The 16,130-nt window shown below is 42.8% G+C and overlaps 1 protein-coding gene across 1 annotated transcript in view; it reads left to right on the top strand.

Moving 5' to 3' along the window:
* The first annotated feature begins 1,775 nt into the window (after positions 1-1,775).
* The window catches only part of LOC139377199 (E3 ubiquitin-protein ligase TRIM47-like), a 31,993-nt gene continuing 17,638 nt past the window's right edge, over positions 1,776-16,130 (top strand). Inside the window, exons 1-5 of the mRNA XM_071120200.1 lie at positions 1,776-2,429; positions 10,788-10,883; positions 11,141-11,374; positions 11,511-11,670; positions 12,298-12,363. Of these exons, the coding sequence (XP_070976301.1) occupies positions 1,839-2,429; positions 10,788-10,883; positions 11,141-11,374; positions 11,511-11,670; positions 12,298-12,363 (1,147 nt within the window). The 5' untranslated portion in view covers positions 1,776-1,838. The remainder of the gene's footprint in view (positions 2,430-10,787; positions 10,884-11,140; positions 11,375-11,510; positions 11,671-12,297; positions 12,364-16,130) is intronic.

The following is a 16,130-nucleotide window of genomic DNA, read 5'->3' as shown; positions in this document are numbered from 1 at the left end:
ATAGTGTGTATGTTATAGTGTGTGTGTGTGTGTATAGTGTGTATGTTATCGTGTGTGTGTGTGTATAGTGTGTATGTTATAGTGTGTGTGTGTGTGTATAGTGTGTATGTTATAGTGTGTGTGTGTATAGTGTGTATGTTATAGTGTGTGTGTGTATGTTATCGTGTGTATAGTGTGTCTGTTATAGTGTGTGTGTGTGTATATAGTGTGTATGTTATCGTGTGTGTGTGTGTGTGTATAGTGTGTATGTTATCGTGTGTAGTGTGTATGTTATAGTGTGTGTGTGTGTATAGTGTGCGTGTTATAGTGTGTGTGTGTATAGTGTGTATGTTATAGTGTGTATGTTATTGTGTGTATAGTGTGTATGTTATAGTGTGTGTGTGTGTGTCTATAGTGTGTATGTTATAGTGTGTGTGTGTGTGTGTATAGTGTGTATGTTATACTGTGTGTGTGTGTGTATAGTGTGTATGTTATAGTGTGTGTGTGTGTATAGTGTTTATGTTATAGTGTGTGTGTGTGTATATTGTGTATGTTTTAGTGTTTGTGTGTGTGTATAGTGTGTATGTTATCGTGTGTATAGTGTGTATGTTATAGTGTGTATGCTATTGTGTGTATAGTGTGTATGTTATAGTGTGTGTGTGTGTGTGTATAGTGTGTATGTTATCGTGTGTGTGTGTGTGTGTGTATAGTGTGTATGTTATCGTGTGTGTGTGTATAGTGTGTATGTTATTGTGTGTGTGTGTGTGTGTGTGTGTGTATAGTGTGTATGTTATCGTGTGTGTGTGTGTGTGTATAGTGTGTATGTTATTGTGTGTGTGTGTGTGTGTGTGTGTATAGTGTGTATGTTATCGTGTGTGTGTGTGCATGTGTCTGTGTATATGTTTGTGTTGCTTCACAGTCACCGTTGTTCCATAAGGTTTAAAAAAAAATCTGATTTGCATCAGTGACTTGATGTGGAATAGAGTTCCATGTAGTCATGGGTCTATGTAGTACTGTGCACCTCCCATAGTCTGTTCTGGACTTGGGGACTGTGAAGAGACCTCTGGTGGCATGTCTTGTGGGGTGTGTATTGGGTGTCTGAGCTGTGTGTTAGTAGTTTAAACAGACCTCTGGTGGCATGTCTTGTGGGGTATGTATGGGTGTCTGAGCTGTGTGTTAGTAGTTTAAACAGACCTCCGGTGGCATGTCTTGTGGGGTATGTATGGGTGTCTGTGCTGTGTGCCAGTAGTTTAAACAGACAGCTCGATGCATTCAACATGTCAATACCTCTCATAAATACAAGTAGTGATGAAGTCAATCTCTCCTCCACTTTGAGCCAGGAGAGATTGACATGCATATTATTAATATTAGCTCTCTGTACATCCAAGGGCCAGCCGTACTGCACTGTTCAGAGCCAATTGCAAAAGTCTTTGTGTCTTGTCGAAGGACACCTGGATAGTTAATCAGATTGACTTCATTGGAAAGGTTATCAACCTGACTGCATTCGTGGAAAGAACTGCCAAATTGAAGATCATTTGTGGAAGCAGCAACAGAGTTTTTATTAAATTGAAGTTTAGGGTTGGAAGAGATTTGGGGAGGGTCTATTATAAGTTAGTAGGGCTCTTTTTTATTTTCTCAGAAGTACTGAGTTAGGTAGGAGGATTAAGAAATGTGGAGCTGATGTTGTAACCCGGGATTGACCACACACTCCAGCACGGTAGGTGGCGACATGTACCTTTAACGTTGGTTTGCGGACCGTCGGCGTCTGCCTTCTTCTTCCGACGACATCCCCACAACACACACCCTCCACTTCCTGTAAACAAAGCTCGTCTCTTTAACTCGCTGTTTGTGTTCACAAAATGGCTCAAGCTGGACTCTTCCTCGACCAAGACCAATTCAACTGTTCCATATGTCTGGATGTGCTGAGGGATCCTGTGACCATCCCGTGTGGTCATAGCTACTGTTCGGTCTGTATTAAAGGCTACTGGGACCAGGACGATTTTCTGGGTTTTTACTGCTGTCCGCAGTGCCGCCAGAGCTTCAACCCGAGGCCTCTCCTGGGCAGAAACACCATGCTATCCGAGGTGGTGGACAAGTTCAAGAAGACAGGACTTCAAGCTGCTCCCCCGGAACAGTGCTACGCCGGACCGGAGGACGTGGAATGTGACGTGTGCACCGGGAGGAAGAACCGAGCCGTTAAATCCTGTCTGGTGTGTCTGGCCTCTTACTGCGACACCCACCTCCTGCCTCACTACGAATCAGCTCCGTTTAAGAAACACAAGTTGGTCCAGGCCTCCAAGAAACTACAGGAGACGATCTGTCCGCATCACGACAAGCTGCTGGAGGTGTACTGTCGGACCGACCAACACTGTATATGTTACCTGTGTATGACGGCGGAGCATAAGGGCCATGACACGGTCCTGGTGGAGACTGAGATCCAGCAAAAACAGGTAGGATGTCGGCACGGCCGTTCTCTATTGATGATTAACTGCTCGTTGTCACCCAAGACAAACTTATAGGATTGATCTAACCATAGAAGTAGAAATTAGAATATTTCTAATGGACATTAACCTTTTTTTTTTGTCGTGATAAAAGGTCAGACATTTTGGTCAACCATTGCCCTTATGAATAATGACTCTGTTCCGTTACATTACACATGAAGCCTTAAATCACACCGAGAGACGGGGGTCGGGATTTGCGTGGAAGAGTAGAGTGTCAATTCACATACACTGCGTCGCACATGGCAATTTAGTTGTCATGTGAATCCATAATAAACTGTTGTGTTTGTTATGTTCGCTATGTAGCCCTTATGCATTATTGTTGTGTGTACCTTTTGGCTCACCTTCTGTCCTATGGGAGCCACCGTACCTGCCTGCTCTAAACAGTTATGACGTTAGTTCACAGGATGTGTGGGGACAGTTGTAACTAATACACACCAGAGCAGTTCATAAACAGTTCAGCTAGTCTGGTTCTTTCTTCATAATAGTATTCTCTCTTGAAATCAGAGTTCGTGGAGTTTCCCAGCCGTGTGTGTGTGTGTGTGTGTGTGTGTGTGTGTGTGTGTGTGTGTGTGTGTGTGTGTGTGTGTGTGTGTGTGTGTGTGTGTGTGTGTGTGTGTGTGTGTGTGTACACACTACCATTCAAAAGTGTGGGGTCACTTAGAAAATACCTTGTTTTTGGAAGAAAAGCTATTCATTAAAATAACATCAAATGTTAATGGTCACATACACATGGTTAGCAGATGTTAATGGTCACATACACATGGTTAGCAGATGTTATTGGTCACATACACATGGTTAGCAGATGTTAATGGTCACATACACATGGTTAGCAGATGTTAATGGTCACATACACATGGTTAGCAGATGTTAATGGTCACATACACATGGTTAGCAGATGTTAATGGTCACATACACATGGTTAGCAGATGTTAATGGTCACATACACATGGTTAGCAGATGTTAATGGTCACATACACATGGTTAGCAGATGTTAATGGTCACATACACATGGTTAGCAGATGTTAATGGTCACATACACATGGTTAGCAGATGTTAATGGTCACATACACATGGTTAGCAGATGTTAATGGTCACATACACATGGTTAGCAGATGTTAATGGTCACATACACATGGTTAACAGATGTTAATGGTCACATACACATGGTTAACAGATGTTAATGGTCACATCCACATGGTTAGCAGATGTTAATGGTCACATACACATGGTTAGCAGATGTTAATGGTCACATACACATGGTTAGCAGATGTTAATGGTCACATACACATGGTTAACAGATGTTAATGGTCACATACACATGGTTAACAGATGTTAATGGTCACATCCACATGGTTAGCAGATGTTAATGGTCACATACACATGGTTAGCAGATGTTAATGGTCACATACACATGGTTAACAGATGTTAATGGTCACATACACATGGTTAGCAGATGTTAATGGTCACATACACATGGTTAACAGATGTTAATGGTCACATACACATGGTTAGCAGATGTTAATGGTCACATACACATGGTTAACAGATGTTAATGGTCACATACACATGGTTAGCAGATGTTAATGGTCACATACACATGGTTAGCAGATGTTATTGGCCACATACACATGGTTAGCAGATGTTAATGGTCACATACACATGGTTAGCAGATGTTAATGGTCACATACACATGGTTAGCAGATGTTAATGGTCACATACACATGGTTAACAGATGTTAATGGTCACATACACATGGTTAGCAGATGTTAATGGTCACATACACATGGTTAGCAGATGTTAATGGTCACATACACATGGTTAGCAGATGTTAATGGTCACATACACATGGTTAGCAGATGTTAATGGTCACATACACATGGTTAGCAGATGTTAATGGTCACATACACATGGTTAGCAGATGTTAATGGTCACATACACATGGTTAGCAGATGTTAATGGTCACATACACATGGTTAGCAGATGTTAATGGTCACATACACATGGTTAGCAGATGTTAATGGTCACATACACATGGTTAGCAGATGTTAATGGTCACATCCACATGGTTAGCAGATGTTAATGGTCACATCCACATGGTTAGCAGATGTTAATGCGAGTGTAGCGAAATGCTTGTGCTTCTAGTTCCGACAATGCAGTAATAACCAACATAGAAATATATGGAGCGATGGCCGTGCGGCATAGTTTAGTAGGATGGAGGCTGTATGGGTCTGTAACTGCTACAGTGTAGTTTAGTAGGATGGAGGCTGTATGGATCTGTAACTGCTACAGTGTAGTTTAGTAGGATGGAGGCTGTATGGGTCTGTAACTGCTACAGTGTAGTTTAGTAGGATGGAGGCTCCATAGCTGTATGGGTCTGTAACTGCTACAGTGTAGTTTAGTAGGATGGAGGCTGTATGGGTCTGTAACTGCTACAGTGTAGTTTAGTAGGATGGAGGCTGTATGGATCTGTAACTGCTACAGTGTAGTTTAGTAGGATGGAGGCTCCATAGCTGTATGGGTCTGTAACTACTACAATGTAGTTTAGTAGGATGGAGGCTGTATGGATCTGTAACTGCTACAGTGTAGTTTAGTAGGATGGAGGCTGTATGGATCTGTAACTGCTACAGTGCAGTTTAGTAGGATGGAGGCTGTATGGATCTGTAACTGCTACAGTGTAGTTTAGTAGGATGGAGGCTGTATGGATCTGTAACTGCTACAGTGTAGTTTAGTAGGATGGAGGCTGTATGGATCTGTAACTGCTACAGTGTAGTTTAGTAGGATGGAGGCTGTATGGGTCTGTAACTGCTACAGTGTAGTTTAGTAGGATGGAGGCTCCATAGCTGTATGGGTCTGTAACTGCTACAGTGTAGTTTAGTAGGATGGAGGCTGTATGGGTCTGTAACTGCTACAGTGTAGTTTAGTAGGATGGAGGCTGTATGGATCTGTAACTACTACAGTGCAGTTTAGTAGGATGGAGGCTCCATAGCTGTATGAATCTGTAACTACTACAGTGTAGTTTAGTAGGATGGAGGCTGTATGGATCTGTAACTACTACAATGTAGTTTAGTAGGATGGAGGCTCCATAGCTGTATGGATCTGTAACTGCTACAGTGTAGTTTAGTAGGATGGAGGCTGTATGGATCTGTAACTACTACAATGTAGTTTAGTAGGATGGAGGCTCCATAGCTGTATGGATCTGTAACTGCTACAGTGTAGTTTAGTAGGATGGAGGCTGTATGGATCTGTAACTGCTACAGTGTAGTTTAGTAGGATGGAGGCTGTATGGATCTGTAACTACTACAATGTAGTTTAGTAGGATGGAGGCTGTATGGATCTGTAACTACTACAGTGCAGTTTAGTAGGATGGAGGCTCCATAGCTGTATGAATCTGTAACTACTACAGTGTAGTTTAGTAGGATGGAGGCTGTATGGATCTGTAACTACTACAATGTAGTTTAGTAGGATGGAGGCTCCATAGCTGTATGGATCTGTAACTGCTACAGTGTAGTTTAGTAGGATGGAGGCTGTATGGATCTGTAACTACTACAATGTAGTTTAGTAGGATGGAGGCTCCATAGCTGTATGGATCTGTAACTGCTACAATGTAGTTTAGTAGGATGGAGGCTGTATGGATCTGTAACTACTACAGTGCAGTTTAGTAGGATGGAGGCTCCATAGCTGTATGAATCTGTAACTACTACAGTGTAGTTTAGTAGGATGGAGGCTGTATGGATCTGTAACTACTACAATGTAGTTTAGTAGGATGGAGGCTCCATAGCTGTATGGATCTGTAACTGCTACAGTGTAGTTTAGTAGGATGGAGGCTGTATGGATCTGTAACTACTACAATGTAGTTTAGTAGGATGGAGGCTCCATAGCTGTATGGATCTGTAACTGCTACAGTGCAGTTTAGTAGGATGGAGGCTGTATGGATCTGTAACTGCTACAGTGTAGTTTAGTAGGATGGAGGCTGTATGGATCTGTAACTACTACAATGTAGTTTAGTAGGATGGAGGCTGTATGGATCTGTAACTACTACAATGTAGTTTAGTAGGATGGAGGCTCCATAGCTGTATGGATCTGTAACTGCTACAGTGTAGTTCAGTAGGATGGAGGCTGTATGGATCTGTAACTGCTACAGTGTAGTTTAGTAGGATGGAGGCTGTATGGATCTGTAACTACTACAATGTAGTTTAGTAGGATGGAGGCTGTATGGATCTGTAACTACTACAATGTAGTTTAGTAGGATGGAGGCTGTATGGATCTGTAACTACTACAATGTAGTTTAGTAGGATGGAGGCTGTATGGATCTGTAACTACTACAATGTAGTTTAGTAGGATGGAGGCTGTATGGATCTGTAACTACTACAGTGTAGTTTAGTAGGATGGAGGCTGTATGGATCTGTAACTACTACAATGTAGTTTAGTAGGATGGAGGCTCCATAGCTGTATGGGTCTGTAACTACTACAGTGTAGTTTAGTAGGATGGAGGCTCCATAGCTGTATGAATCTGTAACTACTACAGTGTAGTTTAGTAGGATGGAGGCTGTATGGATCTGTAACTACTACAATGTAGTTTAGTAGGGTGGAGGCTCCATAGCTGTATGGATCTGTAACTGCTACAGTGTAGTTTAGTAGGATGGAGGCTGTATGGATCTGTAACTACTACAATGTAGTTTAGTAGGATGGAGGCTCCATAGCTGTATGGATCTGTAACTGCTACAATGTAGTTTAGTAGGATGGAGGCTGTATGGATCTGTAACTACTACAGTGCAGTTTAGTAGGATGGAGGCTCCATAGCTGTATGAATCTGTAACTACTACAGTGTAGTTTAGTAGGATGGAGGCTGTATGGATCTGTAACTACTACAATGTAGTTTAGTAGGATGGAGGCTCCATAGCTGTATGGATCTGTAACTGCTACAGTGTAGTTTAGTAGGATGGAGGCTGTATGGATCTGTAACTACTACAATGTAGTTTAGTAGGATGGAGGCTCCATAGCTGTATGGATCTGTAACTGCTACAGTGTAGTTTAGTAGGATGGAGGCTGTATGGATCTGTAACTACTACAATGTAGTTTAGTAGGATGGAGGCTCCATAGCTGTATGGATCTGTAACTGCTACAGTGTAGTTTAGTAGGATGGAGGCTGTATGGATCTGTAACTGCTACAGTGTAGTTTAGTAGGATGGAGGCTGTATGGATCTGTAACTACTACAATGTAGTTTAGTAGGATGGAGGCTGTATGGATCTGTAACTACTACAATGTAGTTTAGTAGGATGGAGGCTCCATAGCTGTATGGATCTGTAACTGCTACAGTGTAGTTTAGTAGGATGGAGGCTGTATGGATCTGTAACTGCTACAGTGTAGTTTAGTAGGATGGAGGCTGTATGGATCTGTAACTACTACAATGTAGTTTAGTAGGATGGAGGCTGTATGGATCTGTAACTACTACAATGTAGTTTAGTAGGATGGAGGCTGTATGGATCTGTAACTACTACAATGTAGTTTAGTAGGATGGAGGCTGTATGGATCTGTAACTACTACAATGTAGTTTAGTAGGATGGAGGCTGTATGGATCTGTAACTACTACAGTGTAGTTTAGTAGGATGGAGGCTGTATGGATCTGTAACTACTACAATGTAGTTTAGTAGGATGGAGGCTCCATAGCTGTATGGGTCTGTAACTACTACAGTGTAGTTTGGTAGGATGGAGGCTGTATGGGTCTGTAACTGCTACAGTGTAGTTTAGTAGGATGGAGGCTGTATGGATCTGTAACTGCTACAGTGCAGTTTAGTAGGATGGAGGCTGTATGGATCTGTAACTGCTACAGTGTAGTTTAGTAGGATGGAGGCTGTATGGATCTGTAACTGCTACAGTGTAGTTTAGTAGGATGGAGGCTGTATGGATCTGTAACTACTACAGTGCAGTTTAGTAGGACGGAGGCTGTATGGATCTGTAACTACTACAGTGTAGTTTAGTAGGATGGAGGCTGTATGGATCTGTAACTGCTACAGTGTAGTTTAGTAGGATGGAGGCTCCATAGCTGTATGGATCTGTAACTGCTACAGTGTAGTTTATTAGGATGAAGGCTGTATGGGTCTGTAACTGCTACAGTGTAGTTTAGTAGGATGGAGGCTGTATGGATCTGTAACTACTACAATGTAGTTTAGTAGGATGGAGGCTCCATAGCTGTATGGGTCTGTAACTGCTACAGTGTAGTTTAGTAGGATGGAGGCTGTATGGGTCTGTAACTGCTACAGTGTAGTTTAGTAGGATGGAGGCTGTATGGATCTGTAACTGCTACAGTGCAGTTTAGTAGGATGGAGGCTGTATGGATCTGTAACTGCTACAGTGTAGTTTAGTAGGATGGAGGCTGTATGGATCTGTAATTGCTACAGTGTAGTTTAGTAGGATGGAGGCTGTATGGATCTGTAACTACTACAGTGCAGTTTAGTAGGATGGAGGCTGTATGGATCTGTAACTACTACAGTGTAGTTTAGTAGGATGGAGGCTGTATGGATCTGTAACTACTACAGTGCAGTTTAGTAGGATGGAGGCTGTATGGATCTGTAACTGCTACAGTGTAGTTTAGTAGGATGGAGGCTCCATAGCTGTATGGATCTGTAACTGCTACAGTGTAGTTTATTAGAATCAAGGCTGTATGGGTCTGTAACTACTACAGTGTAGTTTAGTAGGATGGAGGCTGTATGGATCTGTAACTGCTACAGTGTAGTTTAGTAGGATGGAGGCTCCATAGCTGTACGGGTCTGTAACTGCTACAGTGTAGTTTAATAGGATGGAGGCTGTATGGATCTGTAACTGCTACAGTGTAGTTTAGTAGGATGGAGGCTCCATAGCTGTATGGGTCTGTAACTGCTACAGTGTAGTTTAATAGGATGGAGGCTGTATGGATCTGTAACTGCTACAGTGTAGTTTAGTAGGATGGAGGCTGTATGGATCTGTAACTGCTACAGTGTAGTTTAGTAGGATGGAGGCTGTATGGGTCTGTAACTGCTACAGTGTAGTTTAGTAGGATGGAGGCTGTATGGATCTGTAACTGCTACAGTGTAGTTTAGTAGGATGGAGGCTGTATGGATCTGTAACTACTACAGTGTAGTTTAGTAGGATGGAGGCTGTATGGATCTGTAACTACTACAGTGCAGTTTAGTAGGATGGAGGCTGTATGGATCTGTAACTACTACAGTGTAGTTTAGTAGGATGGAGGCTGTATGGATCTGTAACTACTACAGTGTAGTTTAGTAGGATGATGGCTCCATAGCTGTATGGATCTGTAACTACTACAGTGTAGTTTAGTAGGATGGAGGCTGTATGAATCTGTAACTGCTACAGTGTAGTTTAGTAGGATGGAGGCTGTATGCATCTGTAACTGCTACAGTGTAGTTTAGTAGGATGGAGGCTCCATAGCTGTATGGATCTGTAACTACTACAGTGTAGTTTAGTAGGATGGAGGCTGTATGGATCTGTAACTGCTACAGTGTAGTTTAGTAGGATGGAGGCTGTATGGGTCTGTAACTGCTACAGTGTAGTTTAGTATGATGATGGCTCCATAGCTGTATGGATCTGTAACTACTACAGTGTAGTTTAGTAGGATGGAGGCTGTATGGATCTGTAACTGCTACAGTGTAGTTTAGTAGGATGGAGGCTGTATGGGTCTGTAACTGCTACAGTGTAGTTTAGTAGGATGATGGCTGTATGGATCTGTAACTACTACAGTGTAGTTTAGTAGGATGGAGGCTGTATGGATCTGTAACTACTACAGTGTAGTTTAGTAGGATGATGGCTCCATAGCTGTATGGATCTGTGACAGATGATTGTATCATATTTTAGTTAAAGGTTTTTTTTCTCGCTGATTAAAGATAAGGGCCATATGTTTCGAAAGCGGTATTACGTGTGATTATCGTTGACGTTTCTAAACGTTAAAACACAGGTTTGTAGTTAACATGAGTCAGTCGTGGGTGAAGCTAATGGCTGAGAACTGCAGCGAGAAGGCAGAGTGCTGCCTAGAGCATTAGATAGCTAGGTTTACCAGTACTGTGATGATATTGTGTCAAATAATGCATTTTGTGTCAGACCTACACACGGTATGTCAAAGAGCTGAGAGATGATGGTGACATTTTTGTGAAGACAGTGGCTTTAATAGCATGATTTAAAAGTCCTGGAAAATGATTATCAGCCCCAGACTACCCTTTAAAGTTATAGCTGAAGTCAATGTTTATGTCATGAAGCAATGTTAATGATCTGTCTGTCTGCCTGTCTCTTCTGTCCGTCTGTACATTTCTCTTCAGAGCCAGCTGGGGGAGCTGAAGAGGAGGTCTCAGCAGAGGATCCAGGAGAGGGAGAAGGACGTGCAGGAGCTGAGACAGGCCATCAGCTCTCTAACTGTGAGTATCTGTCTGTCTAACGATGGGAGAAGGACTTGCAGTTGCAGATTCTCCAATTGTGAGTAGCAATATGGGGAATGGACTGGGCCACACTAGTCCTGATACTAAACCTCTGTCTGTTTCTGTTAGTATTCATTGAACTTATTTGATCATTAAAATATGTAACACGGCTTCCGCCTTACACAATATTGCATTAGTACTTTAGATATATTCAGGACCTATATAGACATCTGCTGTCTGTCTGTGTCCCCCTCCAGCGTTCCGCTCGGTCGGCCGTGGAGGACACTGAGAGGGTGTTTACAGAGCTGATCCGCTCCATGGAGCTGAAGAGGTTTGAGGTGAGGGAGTTGATCAAAGCCCAGGAGAAGACTGCTGTCAGCCAAGCTGAAGGACTGCTGGCCAAACTGGAGCAGGAGATGTCTGAGTTGAGGAGGAGAGATGCTGAGTTGGAGCAGCTTTCACACACTGAGGACCACATCTTCTTCCTACAGGTGACTGATGTAGAGTAGGTCCTGTCAATACCATCCTCAGCCTGAGGTGACTGATGTAGAGTAGGTATCCATCTCTCCTGGCCAGGCTATGTCTCTCTGATGTCTCTCTAACCCATCTGTCTCTGTGTTGTTGTAGAGCTGTCAGTCTCTGAGCTCCTCTCCTGTGATTGGAGGCCTGCCAGCTGTGACCTTCGACCCCAACTTCACCTTTAACATGGTGATGTCATCGGTAGCTGACTTCAGAGGGCTCCTGGAGGAGGTGTGTCAGGGGAGCTTCATCAGCATCTACGAGAAAGGTACATAACCATTTATCTCCTGAGAGAGGTACATAACCATTTATCTCCTGAGAGAGGTACATAACCATTTATCTCCTGAGAGAGGTACATAACCATTTATCTCCTGAGAGAGGTACATAACCATTTATCTCCTGAGAAAGGTACATAACCATTTATCTCCTGAGAGAGGTACATAACCATTTATCTCCTGAGAGAGGTACATAACCATTTATCTCCTGAGAGAGGTACATAACCATTTATCTCCTGAGAAAGGTACATAACCATTTATCTCCTGAGAAAGGTACATAACCATTTATCTCCTGAGAGAGGTACATAACCATTTATCTCCTGAGAGAGGTACATAACCATTTATCTCCTGAGAGAGGTACATAACCATTTATCTCCTGAGAACCTCTTCTTTACTCTTCTCTCAAGTTAAAAGTTAAAGTGGGACTTCTTAAAATATGTATATCATAAAAACATTTTAAAAATTCAGACACCAAAACCATTTGATACTGGAAGTTAAACAAAAATAGTCAGCGCCTGTCCTCAAAAGGCCTGATTTGATTTATTTATTCCTCTGAGAACTAGGCAGGATCCATACAGTACCTTGAGTAAATACAGCAGACTGTCTGTGTTCCTCCCCAGTGAGAGAGGTGTCGATAGTAGAGTCACCAGAACCCCCCAGCTGTTTCCAGACTGATCCAACAGCATGTGAGTTACTGTGCATCTCTAATCTACCTCTACTCTACCTCTAATCTACCTCTACTCTACCGCTACTCTACCTCTACTCTACCTATAATCTACCTCTACTCTACCTCCTATCTACCTCTACTCTACCTCCTATCTACATCATATCTCTACTCTACCTCTACTCTACCTCTACTCTACCTCTACTCTACTCTACCTCTACTCTACCTCTACTCTACCTCCTATCTACCTCTAATCTACCTCCTACCTCTACTCTACCTCCTACCTCTAATCCACCTCTACCTCTACCTCTAATCTACCTCTACTCTACCTCTAATCTACCTCCTACCTCTACTCTACCTCTACTCTACCTCTACTCTAACTCTACTCTACCTCCTACCTCTACTCTACCTCTACTCTACCTCCTATCTACCTCTAATCTCTACTCTACCTCTAATCTACCTCTAATCTACCTCTACTCTACCTCTACTCTACCTCCTATCTCTACTCTACCTCTAATCTACCTCTACTCTACCGCTACTCTACCTCTACTCTACCTATAATCTACCTCTACTCTACCTCCTATCTACCTCTACTCTACCTCCTATCTACATCATATCTCTACTCTACCTCTACTCTACCTCTACTCTACCTCTACTCTACTCTACCTCTACTCTACCTCTACTCTACCTCCTATCTACCTCTAATCTACCTCCTACCTCTACTCTACCTCCTACCTCTAATCCACCTCTACCTCTACCTCTAATCTACCTCTACTCTACCTCTAATCTACCTCCTACCTCTACTCTACCTCTACTCTACCTCTACTCTAACTCTACTCTACCTCCTACCTCTACTCTACCTCTACTCTACCTCCTATCTACCTCTAATCTCTACTCTACCTCTAATCTACCTCTAATCTACCTCTACTCTACCTCTACTCTGCCTCCTATCTCTACTCTACCTCTAATCTACCTCTACTCTACCTCCTACCTCCTATCTACCTCTACTCTACCTCTAATCCACCTCTACTCTACCCCTACTCTACCTCCTATCTACCTCCTATCTACCTCTAATCTCTACTCTACCTCTAATCTACCTCTACTCTACCTCCTATCTACCTCTAATCTACCTCCTACCTCTACTCTACCTCTAATCCACCTCTACTCTACCTCTAATCCACCTCTACTCTACCCCTACTCTACCTCCTATCTACCTCCTATCTACCTCTACTCTAATCTACCTCTACTCTACCTCTAATCTACCTCTAATCTACCTCTAATCTACCTCTAATCTACCTCCTATCTACCTCTAATCTACCTCCTACCTCTACTCTACCTCTACTCTAATCTACCTCTAATCTACCTCCTATCTACCTCTAATCTACCTCCTACCTCTACTCTACCTCCTACCTCTACTCTACCTCTACTCTACCTCTACTCTAATCTACCTCTACTCTACCTCTACTCTACCTCTACTCTACCTCTAATCTACCTCCTACCTCTACTCTACCTCCTACCTCTACTCTACCTCTAATCCACCTCTACTCTACCTCTACTCTACCTCTACCTCTACTCTAATCTACCTCTAATCTACCTCTACTCTACCTCTACTCTATCTCTACTCTACCTCTACTCTAATCTACCTCTACTCTACCTCTACTCTACCTCTACTCTAATCTACCTCTACTCTACCTCTACTCTACCTCCTACCTCTACTCTACCTCTAATCCACCTCTAATCCACCTCTACTCTACCTCGACTCTACCTCTACTCTACCTCTTCTCTACCTCTACTCTACCTCTACTCTACCTCTACTCTACCTCCTATCTACCTCTAATCTACCTCTACTCTACCTCTAATCTACCTCTAATCTACCTCTAATCTACCTCTAATCTACCTCCTATCTACCTCTAATCTACCTCCTACCTCTACTCTACCTCTACTCTAATCTACCTCTAATCTACCTCTAATCTACCTCCTATCTACCTCTAATCTACCTCCTACCTCTACTCTACCTCCTACCTCTACTCTACCTCTACTCTACCTCTACTCTAATCTACCTCTACTCTACCTCTACTCTACCTCCTACCTCTACTCTACCTCCTACCTCTACTCTACCTCTAATCCACCTCTACTCTACCTCTACTCTACCTCTACCTCTACTCTAATCTACCTCTACTCTACCTCTACTCTACCTCTACTCTAATCTACCTCTACTCTACCTCTACTCTACCTCCTACCTCTACTCTACCTCTAATCCACCTCTAATCCACCTCTACTCTACCTCGACTCTACCTCTACTCTACCTCTTCTCTACCTCTACTCTACCTCTACTCTACCTCTACTCTACCTCCTATCTACCTCTAATCTACCTCTACTCTACCTCTACTCTACCTCCTATCTACCTCTAATCTACCTCCTATCTACCTCTAATCTACCTCCTATCTACCTCTAATCTACCTACCTCTACTCTGCCTCTACTCTAATCTACCTCTACTCTACCTCTACTCTACCTCCTACCTCTACTCTACCTCTACTCTACCTCTAATCCACCTCTACTCTACCTCTACTCTACCTCTACTCTACCTCGACTCTACCTCTACTCTACCTCTACTCTACTCTACCTCTACCTCCTATCTACCTCTAATCTACCTCTACTCTACCTCTACTCTACCTCCTACCTCTACTCTACCTCCTACCTCTAATCTACCTCTAATCTACCTCTACTCTACCTCTACTCTAATCTACCTCTACTCTATCTCTACTCTACCTCTACTCTAATCTACCTCTACTCTACCTCTACTCTAATCTACCTCTACTCTACCTCTACTCTACCTCCTACCTCTACTCTACCTCTAATCCACCTCTAATCCACCTCTACTCTACCTCTACTCTACCTCAACTCTACCTCTACTCTACCTCCTATCTACCTCTAATCTACCTCTACTCTACCTCTACTCTACCTCCTACCTCTACTCTACCTCCTACCTCTAATCTACCTCTAATCTACCTCTACTTTACCTCTACTCTACCTCTACTCTACCTCCTATCTACCTCTAATCTACCTCTACTCTACCTCTACTCTACCTCCTACCTCTACTCTACCTCCTACCTCTAATCTACCTCTAATCTACCTCTACTTTACCTCTACTCTACCTCTACTCTACCTCCTATCTACCTCTACTCTATCTCTACTCCACCTCTAATCTACCTCTAATCTACCTCTAATCTACCTCCTATCTACCTCTAATCTACCTCCTACCTCTACTCTACCTCTAATCTACCTCTACTCTACCTCTAATCCACCTCTACTCTACCTCTACTCTACCTCTACTCTACCTCTACTCTAATCTACCTCCTATCTACCTCTAATCTACCTCCTACCTCTACTCTACCTCTACTCTAATCTACCTCTACTCTACCTCTACTCTACCTCTACTCTACCTCTACTCTACCTCTACTCTAATCTACCTCCTATCTACCTCTAATCTACCTCCTACCTCTACTCTACCTCTAATCCACCTCTAATCCACCTCTACTCTACCTCGACTCTACCTCTACTCTACCTCTACTCTACCTCTACTCTACTCTACCTCTACTCTACCTCTACTCTACCTCCTATCTACCTCTACTCTACCTCTACTCTACCTCCTACCTCTAATCTACATCTAATCTACCTCTAATCTACCTCTAATCTACCTCTAATCTACCTCTACTCTACCTCTACTCTATCTCTACTCTACCTCTACTCTAATCTACCTCTACTCTACCTCTACTCTAATCTACCTC

The sequence above is a fragment of the Oncorhynchus clarkii genome, chromosome 20, assembly GCF_045791955.1.
Source record: "Oncorhynchus clarkii lewisi isolate Uvic-CL-2024 chromosome 20, UVic_Ocla_1.0, whole genome shotgun sequence".
NCBI classification, from domain to species: Eukaryota; Metazoa; Chordata; class Actinopteri; order Salmoniformes; family Salmonidae; genus Oncorhynchus; species Oncorhynchus clarkii.
This window is presented reverse-complemented; position numbering and strand designations above follow the sequence as displayed.